Source organism: Halyomorpha halys, unplaced genomic scaffold, assembly GCF_000696795.3.
Source record: "Halyomorpha halys isolate HHAL.00 unplaced genomic scaffold, Hhal_1.1 Scaffold170.1, whole genome shotgun sequence".
Classification (NCBI taxonomy): domain Eukaryota; kingdom Metazoa; phylum Arthropoda; class Insecta; order Hemiptera; family Pentatomidae; genus Halyomorpha; species Halyomorpha halys.
The window spans coordinates 568,186-578,817 of NW_027107231.1; the positions used below are offsets into that span (position 1 = coordinate 568,186).

The following is a 10,632-nucleotide window of genomic DNA, read 5'->3' on the forward strand; positions in this document are numbered from 1 at the left end:
AATACAAAGGTATTTAATTGGTAAACTGGTAAACACACAAACAGCCTTTGGAAAGGAATCCAATTATAATAATAGTTTTTAGGACTCAATTTATAATCAATTAATTAACTTATTTTGGATAATTGCCTTCAGCGATTATCCTGGCATCCCAAGTAAATCTGCTACTAGTACATAGCAGTATTGTATGCTGATGCTACGGCAAGACTACCTTCTACGGATATGGAAGAAAGATATTATAGAGGTCTAAATAATAGAAGAAAGCGATAGTCTAACAAATGAGAATTAGTGCAGCAACATTAGAGAGCATTTTAAGGAAGAAGTCAATGTAAAATTAAAAGTGTTTCTAGAGAATAGTGGCATGATGAAGAGAAGAGGCATTCATGTGGCAAGAAATATAAGTGATAAAGAACAAAAATGTAAAAATCTTGAAATAAAATTAAATTAGAAGATATTGCAATTAAGGGAAGCTCTGGAAGTAGCAACAGATATTCTAGAGTTCTATTTATTAGTTCTATTTACTATTTAATAATTAAATAATTTTTACTACTTTTTTACTAATTTTTACTATTATTACTATTTAATTTTAAATAATTTACTATTTAATAATTAGTTCTATTTATAAACATAATTTTTTTATAATGGTGGACTATTTTTCATCTTTTTTTTTTTTTCAATTTAAAAAGAGCACAATATCAGCACTAAGACAAATGTTTGCAAGATACAGTATACCGTAGGTAGTCTGTTCCAATGAAGGTACTAACTGTAGCTTCAAAGAATCTAAATTATTTCCCAGAAAGTGGAATTTTACATTGAAAAACACCATTGCCACAACATAATTAATTCAATGGAAAGGGCGATTCTGCAGTTAAGCAAGTCAAGAAATAGTTGAAGTGGATTGAAAATGGAGAAGATAAGGAAGCAGCATTACTAATATGGAGAAAAACACCTACAGCAGGTATGTTAAGAAATCCTACACAAGAACTTTTTAGGAAAATTTTAAAAACTACACTTTGTAGCACCAAGTAAGGATTGAAGCAGAAAGTTAAGATATGATGCAATACTGGAACAACTGAACAAGATGATTCTAAGGGGGCAAGCAGTGGGGGTTCAAAATGAACTTACCAAAACTACAAGCCAGTATCAAATAAAAATTTATTATATTTAAAGGTTAAATTTATAAACAAAAACTACTCCAAATAGAAACATAAATAAAACGTATATTTCTATCAAAAAACAAAATAATAATAATATAACTTCTTGAATAAAAGATAAAATAAATTGAAATGAACACTATTAACAAACAATAAATAAATAAACATTACTTAAAACACAAATAATAAATAAATATAAATTGATTTTTAGAAATTAAATATTACTATTAGAAATTTTATAGTTTAATTTTTTTTTAAAATAGTTTATTTATTTTTTTTTTCCCGGCAGAGTGCACTGCAGCCACAGAGGGTCTATTATCTACCCACAGGGGACTCTATCAGTCTCATTTTAAAGAGATGCTTATTCACCTGACAGGTGTCCCATATATAGACCTTTCATCCATCTTAAGAGTACTCTTGTCCATATTAAAAAGAGTGTTACTTCTTCTTGGGCAGGGTCCCCTTAGGAACAACTTTGACTGCTCCAATCCTCTGGCGTTTGTCCAGAATAACCCATACTAGTCTTCAGCAATCATTTTGATGTGCCTCTTCACATGGCTGAGACTAACACCACACATGGGTCAGGTGTAAAGGGCGTGGTCTCAGATCCTTTCCTTACAAGATAATCTGCATGCTCATGGTAGTGGTGCCCATGGCACCAGTCATCATAAAGCATGCCAGTCTGTGAAGTTTCTTAAGCCAAGTTTGGGATTTCCTGGTCATAGCCTTATGCTACCATACGATATCAGCGTATAAGACTTAAGCATATTAGGTCATACCACTGCCATGTACAACCAATAAATAACTTTTGGTTTAAGGCCCCAGGATTTGCCTACAGCTCCTTTGTATGCTTAAAGACGCATCAGTGCCTTCATACTGGTCTTTTCAACATGAAGTTGCCATTTCAGTTTACTATCAAGAGTAAAATCAAGATATTTGACTTCACTGCAGAATTCCAATTGTTCACTGATGCGGCGATATGATTGCAATATTCCGTCTGTTAGTGAAGACACAAAGACTGACTTTATGAGGATTGATGCCAAGGCCATATTCCTGACACCAACCATTCATAAGGTTTACCGATGTGTGAAGCAATCCTGAAATAGTCTCTGGAAATTTACCTCATATCAGCACAGCGATATCGACAGCATATCCCTGCGTATAAAAACCTGCATCATTAGATTTGATCAGTAAGGTGTCAACCACCATGCACCAAAGGAGAGGTACCACCTCACGGACAGCCACCAACGGGCTTCATCCACATTTTAGTGTGACCTAGCTCTGATGTAAGCAATCTTCCTTCCCGCATTCCGTTAATCCATCTGGAAAAAAGCTGTCCCACCTCTTTAATTTCCATGGCTCTTGCGATGGTTCTATAAGGGCTACATTAAAAGGAACATTCAATGTCAATAAAGACACCAACCATAATTTCCTTGCTCCTCTCAATCCTGGACACTAAGTAGTGTAAAGCATCCCCACAGGATTTACCGGCTTGGTAGGCAAATTGTGCGCTGGATAGCTGTCTCTCTACCAGCGTAGTTTCCCTAATATGTCTGTCTATAACTTTCTTAAGTACTTTCATTAAGAAAGATGTCAGACAAACAGGTCCATAGACCTTGGGGTCGTCGTAAGACGCTTCCCCCGGTTTAGGTATATAACATACTTTCGACACTCCATCTATTTGGAATGTGACTCAGTGCCTAACTACCCCTTAGTAATACTAGGAGATATGGTTTCAGGACTGGTAGACCTTTTTGTAATAAGCCCATAGAGATTCCATCCTTACTGGCTGATTTAAAAGAAGAGAAAGATTTAATCGCCTACTCAACCTTTCCAGAATTGACAACCCTATTTGCTTCGACCCACTTATCTTTACATCAGTGTAGGACCTTATAATCGCATCCATTAGGGACGTATTAGGGCATTCGAGTTGCCAGGTGTTGATGGTTCTAGGCCAATTCTTTACCATTTCCCCGAGTTGAGAGCATTAGGAATCCCAATTCATTAACTTTGGATTCGTGTACACAGACTCAGTCGCATCACATACTGACATATAGTTTATTTTACTAAGACTCGAACTCGGGATCTTTGACTGTCACTGGGCATAGGTCATCAAGTGAGGTCTGTCTTTGATATGAAGTTATATGGTTTTCACTGTACCACTATGTGCCACTGTGGACTGAACAGTAAATCCAGTAACCATAAGTAAGTGATTGGGCTCACGTCATTATTGCTACAAGTGATTGTATGGACTGACGGGAGGAGGAGAGGAACTTAGTCCAAGTTACTAGCACTAAGCTGAAATTCACATATTGTATACAAGGTTAATTCTCATATTATATTCAATATAATGAATAAATAATATCTTCTTATATAGTGGTCAGAACAATATAAAAAGATATATGACCGGACAGTAAAAGATTTGCCATCACTTAAGGAGGGTGAGTTTACTATAGTGTTGATAAATCCCAATAGGATTAATGATCCAATGTGGATGCCAGCAGTGGTGTTGAAGCACCTAGATTCACGCTTCTGTCAAAATGGAATTCACCTGAAACAGATAAAAACAGGGACAGAAATGCCATGGATGAAGAAGCCTATGTAGATAAGATACGATGAGAATAAACCAGAAGAGACATTGAAGAGGAGTACAGTTGAAGTGGAGGAGGAAGTATTGAAAATACACACAACCAAAAGAGCGAGAGCAAAAAAATATGACAGAGTAGAATCAGCAACCAGAACAGCCTCTGGAAAAAGGTTCGTATCCAAGGGGGTTAACCAAGCGCCAACTTTGACTGTCTCGTGACTGCAGTGGCACCGGTTTCGAATCCGACTTAGAGTGGAGGTCGACTTTTATTTGTGTTGCGGTCCCTCGAAATTAAAACTTGATTCCCCACCATGGTTAGAATAGAGTGGTAACCTTTAGATAACCACTGCCTTCAGTATGTCAGAAATGACCAGAAAGAGGGTCATTAATAACAAAAAAGAAAGTGCCTCTGAAAAACTCAACCCTCTTACTCTGTCGGAAATGATCAGAAGAATCAATCTATTGGATGTTTCTTTAGCACTTATAAACCAACATAACTCAACAACTGTAAACTAATTAAAGAAGTGATAATAAAGGGTAGATTATATCACATAAGAATAGAACATAGGATATAAGTGAGTAGATATTCATATGCCAATTGGAGTGACACACAAGTACTGATAACAAAAGTTCAATAATAGTAAACCAAAAATATATTTTTATACCAATGCTAATTAAATAAACTTTCTTCAAACGTTCAATATAAAATATTGAAACTTAAACACTGGGTACATTACTGAAATCTTACAAATATATCATTTACAATTTGACTAATATGACATTTATGTTAATGGCTAAGATATGTGTTTTGAAAGCTTAATACAAAGGATTTTTTCTGAATCAGGGATTGGATAATTAACAATAAAATTCGGAGCATTAAGGGGGTGTACATTGATGTGTTTAACTTCGCCAAAAAAAATTTATAATCCAATTTAGTCAATAAACATTTAGAAAAATAATATTAATGTGTTGACAAAAGTAATAATCAGTTGTTTTAAAATAAAAATGAATATTTAAAATATGATACCTACCCACAAATCATGTTCAGCATAATCAAAAAGTAACCATACTTTTCTATCATTGTGAGACAGGAAAACTCTGATCAAATTAATAACATTGGGATGCCTTAATTCTCGGAGTAACTGAAAAATTAAAATTTCAGAATTATGTAATTGACTCTACTACATCATAAGTTAATATCAAAGGAGTGAGAAATCTTTAATTGATTGTATTCAACTCACAGCTATCTCTCTACAAGCTGACATGGATAGTCCAGTCCCTTCAATTTGTTTAAGTGCATAATCCTTAGTATCTGACCTGATCAAATACAAAGTTATTTAAATACACAGCTAATATAGCTATAAGTATACATATATATTCTAAATATAGGACCAGAAAGCTTATATTCTGAATTACCCATCTTTTCTCCGGGCTTTGTAAACATGACCGTAAGTGCCTCGCCCAACCTTACAGCCTTCATAGTCAAATAAATCTTCAACTTTGGCACGTTCACTAGCAGTTTTCACTTTAAAGTCGAAGTCCATTTCGGAATATAAAAATAATTAGTAAACATTAGTGCCGGGAAAGAGGGCAGATACGCTTCACGTAATCACCAACGAACCCGGGAGGTTGCATTGTAGCTTGCAAAGCTTTGGTTTGGCATAATTTCAAACTTTGAGTATCGATATACACTCCTTATCAGTTGTTTCTTAATTATTTATTAACATATTGAAAAATCGTCTTATCAGTTTCTAACGGATACAAATAACACTCGGTATTTGTAACCCATGAATACTTTTTGTTTTCATGCTATTCGGTATTCATCCGTAACTAGTACATTAGTATTCACAATCATTAATCATGTATACTTCTGGTATTTGTTTTCATAGTAGACGAATGTAATTGCGAATACTTTCTTACCATTTCAAAGGATCCTCAGAAATTTAATTTTATAATGTTTAATGTGGTGTGATGCCCATTTAAACATATTTCAATATAGGATTTAGTCGATAATAGTATTACATGGAAGAAGTAACAGAACTACATACATAAAGGAGTAGCCCAATCATCAGTTTTCAACATGTTACGAATTATTTTTAAGGAAATGGGAATGAGATTAAAGGGGGTTATCTATGTGAAGTGCTTATACGCTTTAAACTGTTTTTTATAATTTTAAATGATGGAGATATAGGCTATAAAAAGTAATCTTTTTTTCTTGATCGATTAAAAAGGTTTATGATCTAACTTATAATATTCAAGACAATGACATGACAACAATTAACCATTTTATCAATTTTCTGTTTGCTTTTACAACTATTACGGAGCATAATTATAATTGTTAATAATGTAATCTGAATTTCACTCTCTTTTCGCCATACTGCACTAAATAGGTTGAAGATAGATTATAAGACAGACATAATAAAGTTAGCCAAGTTCAAAATTAACATGTTTTCTCTGATCATTTGTGTGCTAACCCATTCACATTCCTTCAACATGATGTACAATCTTTGGGTGCTACAATACTTCATGCTTATAATTTATTTAACCTAATTTACAGGATTGAGAACATATTTCATTCAAAATTAATTTTAAACCAAAAATATAGCTTGGGAACTTGTATTAGATACTGTTCATCCATTCAACCATAACACTACTTAAAAAAAGATGGTCAAATTATTACTTTTGATGTAGCATTGAGTAAAATACTATACTTCTCAAGTATTTCATCTCCATTGTCTGAAAATAAGGGTCCATAGCTTTGAGGAATTAAAATGGATGGGCAAGAACGTTGATTTGTAGATGGATAACTTTACTTTCTTCGTTTCCTCTCTTTTGTCGAGAAGACCTTCCCGGATTAAGTGGAACATTCATTAAACTGCTCCCAGTTTTTGCGTCACTAGGCAATAAACACAGGTTTTTATTAATCTAGGCACCTATATATTCGAAATCCTGCACCAGTTCTAAGATCTGCCCTTTCAATCTCAATATACTCATCACTCGGTGGAGCCGTCTTCCTATTCTCATACTTTTGGATTGTCAATGCTGGACTGATATTTATATTGTATTATAGATCTCGGTCATCCGCAGCGAATACAATGAGGTCGTTAGCAAAGGCTAGTATACAATACAAAAAGTAGGGTACTTAAGCAGCATCTCTGGCGTGGACGCCGAGTTGTCTCAAACTCTTTGGAGGTGTGGTTACCAGTCCTTACAATATTTTTTGTCTTTCGATAGACTCCTAACAGCCAAGACCGTACCTAAATATCTTGCTTTTCAGACAGAGCACACTTTGTATCCTCCTTTCGGACTTAATCAAATGCCGATTCTAGATCCACAAAGCAGACAGAAATCTCTTTCCCTTTCTGGAAGGACTTCTCTATAACCTTCAAAGTGGAAATTATAAATATATAAACAGAATCTTATAACGAAAAATAAATGACTCTATGTAATTCAACAAAATTGGGGGTTTCTGTAAGCTCTGTATCTTGTGTGCCTTCAACGTGAAAATGACGACCTCTGATGACATATGAACCAGAGGCCGATAAACTATAGAAATTTAATATTTATATGTCATTAATTTAAAACGCATAGAATAACAAAACACTCAAGTTATTTGAGTAATTAATTGAATTATTCATTCTTAAAAACAAAGAAACTTATTGTATTTTAGTCATCATGCAGAGAAAAGAACACTATAATGAAAAAGTCAATACTTTGGTCTAGCCGTTTTTGGCATAAATTAGATTCTGCTTGCACTCTTTCCAAAAATCATACCTCACTGAAAAATAATGCTTTGGAGAAATTAAGATTTTTAACCTTCTAGATAGTTTATATAAACTGTCAAATTAAGAAGATGTTATGTTTAGCATTGTGTTGATTTGGGAATAATGGTTAGATAATATGCGGTTCTACATTCCATAAGATTTTCTTTTAAACAATGGCATTCAAAGCTGTGCCGGGTTTATATAGCTATAAACGTTTTTTTATTTTTTTATTTTTAGTGTTGCTTGTTTCCATATTGATTGTATTAGTGGGATTGTTAAACTTTTTATCAGGGTCTATTTATTCATCAGAAAATAATTATGAATGTCTTAATCTTAAAAATTTAGATAACATCCCTGAAGTTACTTTGCCTACAGATTCTCCCATATCCAGTGGTCCAAATCCTAAGTGTAGTTATTATGATTGTTTTAATATCTATAAATGTGGTCACAAGGGCAGCTCTAAGATTTTAGTATATGTTTATCCTCTCATAAAATATTATGATTCAAAAGGTAATCCAGTCACTAGTCAAATGTCAAAAGAATTCTATCAGTTATTAAAAACCATCACAGAGAGTAAATATTACACTCCTAATCCTTTAGAAGCATGTTTATTTGTTGTGTCTATTGATACTTTAAATCAAAATAGATTCAAAGCCAAAGAAACATCCCAAGCTCTTGCATCATTGCCATAGTAATTATATTTATACATGTTGTTTTCATATGTATTCAGAGTAATTGATGATTAAAGTTTTATTTTTTTTTTTAGTTGGAACAATGGTGAAAATCATATTATTTTTAATATGATACCTGGGTCTGCACCTGAGTATAATACCGTAGTTGACCTGGCACTTGGAAATGCAATAGTTGCTGGAGCTGGTTTTGACTCATGGTCATATAGGATCGGTTTTGACATTTCATTGCCTGTATTCAGCCCTGTTGCTAGTACCTTAAAAGATGCTTCTTATACAAGGTATAAATTAAACATTGTCAATGTAGAAATCAGTATGATGTAAATATTTTAGTGATTATTAAACAATCCTAGACAATTAATGATGATTGTAAGAAGATAGTTTGATTTGGGGTCAAAAAAAGTAGAAACATAGCAGAAGAAACTTAACAAACAATTTTTCCTGCTACTTTTAAAAAATGAAAATTAGTTTATTTCTTTGAGACAACCATTTATAGTTACATAATTTATTGGCCAGAGCTGTACACTACTTTTTTACCTTTAGTAATAATAATAATAAGTAATTTCATGAAAATACTTATTGATGTTGTGATGCTCATCAACCCCATTTCTATGTCTTTTCCTCTTCCACAGAAGGAAAATTTCGAAGGTATATTTTTCTCTTAATTTTGGGGTTCATTATGTGGAACAAAGGGTTGGTTTCATCTCAAATCAGGAAATATCATCTTTCTGACAGATCTGGAAATGAGGGCCATTTGTAGCTGAGGGAGTTAGAGCATCAACTTTGCCTGCTTAGTGACTGCTGCGGCACTGGTTCGAATCTGGACTGGGGTGGTTGACTTTTATTTCATGGTGGTCCCACCATGGTTAGAATTGGGTGTTTAACTGTAGATAACCACCCCCATTATTAGAAATGATCAGGGAATAAGAAAAAAGATTTTTTTTAAGCAGAAATTTTCTGCCCATGGGTGAGGCTTTGATACGAAGCCCAGTCAAAATAACAACTTCCTTGTAATATTCATTTGCCAATTGGTCATGCTTAAGAAAATGACACAAGATTTTATTTGACGGCTGAACAAGGCCTTTACAACCAATTTTGGATACATTATATTACCCAGTTCCAATAATCTCTTCTGAAACTAATATATTTTGGTAAAATATAATCTATCTCTTATTCTTGGAATCTGGAGACCACTGAACTTCTACTTCACCTTTTGAGTTGCTTAGTCTAAATGTTCTAGATTTTCTCTGGTTTCATATATTTCTTTGGACTAGCCATCTCAACACAATTGTTTTGGTAAAAGTACTAAAAACATAAAAAGAGATGATTCGCAGAAAACATATGATACAGTTGATAACCGAACCACACTCCAAATCACTTTCTCATACTTCCACATCCAAATCTAAAGTATGACTACCCTAAAAAATATCACAACAAAATGAAGGATAACTAGAAGCACATTTAAAATTGAGGGAAGGACTGTTGATATTCTTAAAACAGAAGGAGCATATCAAAGAATTGCGTGTGTGGTATTCCATACCTTGCTGCCATTCCAGGATTAAAGTATAAGTACTCTTTGCCATAATTTATTTGCTTAGTAAAAATTTCAAAATTTCAGGAAATGGCTTGTTATTAGTTCACAACTGAATATTCATCCAGAATACTATTCAGAACTGGTACAATTATCATCTAATACTAATGAATTATTAGTCCTTGAGCCTTGTCATGATATGACAAATACTAGTATCCGATGTCATGGAAGCAGGATGTACCATTACCCCCACATACTACAGGTATGCAATTATCTGTTGATTATTTTTTATTGAAATTGAAATTCTTATATTTTAATATTAGAAGAATGTATTTGAAATTATGAACTTAATATAGACAGATTTGTTTAACACCTCACTTATGGATAATTTCTAAATGATTAAGTGCAGTGGTTCAAAATGTGGGTGCCACAAGCGTATGCCGGAGGTACCACAAGCAAATACCACTTTCTCAAAATATTACAAAAAGGAAATAATAATAAAAAAAAAAAATTAAAATTAAAATAGCAAAAATACAGTGTAGTAATACATTTACTTTGGATTATTTTTTCTTATTTTCCTACACACACAACCATTCTAAGGATAATTATGGTGACATTTTTATTTATATTTTTTTAGCTTGACATGAGTACTGCAAACTTTTTGTAGCCCATAAAGGGTGTGTGGCAAAATAAATTTGGGAACCGCATATATATATTGTAATAATTTAAACTGTAATGTAAGATTTCATCTGAGTAATTGATTTTGGCATACACTTATAATCATCACTTTGTGTAAAATCATTAAATTTTATTTTATGAATAGTTCCCTTATTTATTAATGTTTCTCGGATTATTTCTATATAAAATCGAACATTATTCTCCCTTTGACTTAAAAGTTCTATATCATATT

The 10,632-nt window shown here is 33.2% G+C and overlaps 2 protein-coding genes across 2 annotated transcripts in view; one reads left to right on the forward strand and one right to left on the reverse strand.

The window, feature by feature from the left end:
• The window catches only part of Cdk8 (cyclin-dependent kinase 8), a 20,961-nt gene extending 15,602 nt beyond the window's left edge, over window positions 1–5,359 (reverse strand). The window contains exons 1-3 of the mRNA XM_014417835.3: window positions 5,155–5,359; window positions 4,980–5,055; window positions 4,770–4,880 (exon numbers count right to left, since the gene is read on the reverse strand). Of these exons, the coding sequence (XP_014273321.1) occupies window positions 4,770–4,880; window positions 4,980–5,055; window positions 5,155–5,282 (315 nt within the window). The 5' untranslated portion in view covers window positions 5,283–5,359. The remainder of the gene's footprint in view (window positions 1–4,769; window positions 4,881–4,979; window positions 5,056–5,154) is intronic.
• Window positions 5,360–7,570: 2,211 nt separating this feature from the next.
• Window positions 7,571–10,632, forward strand: part of sotv (exostosin glycosyltransferase sotv) — a 17,380-nt gene continuing 14,318 nt past the window's right edge. Inside the window, exons 1-3 of the mRNA XM_067045516.1 lie at window positions 7,571–8,193; window positions 8,269–8,472; window positions 9,810–9,984. Of these exons, the coding sequence (XP_066901617.1) occupies window positions 7,676–8,193; window positions 8,269–8,472; window positions 9,810–9,984 (897 nt within the window). The 5' untranslated portion in view covers window positions 7,571–7,675. The remainder of the gene's footprint in view (window positions 8,194–8,268; window positions 8,473–9,809; window positions 9,985–10,632) is intronic.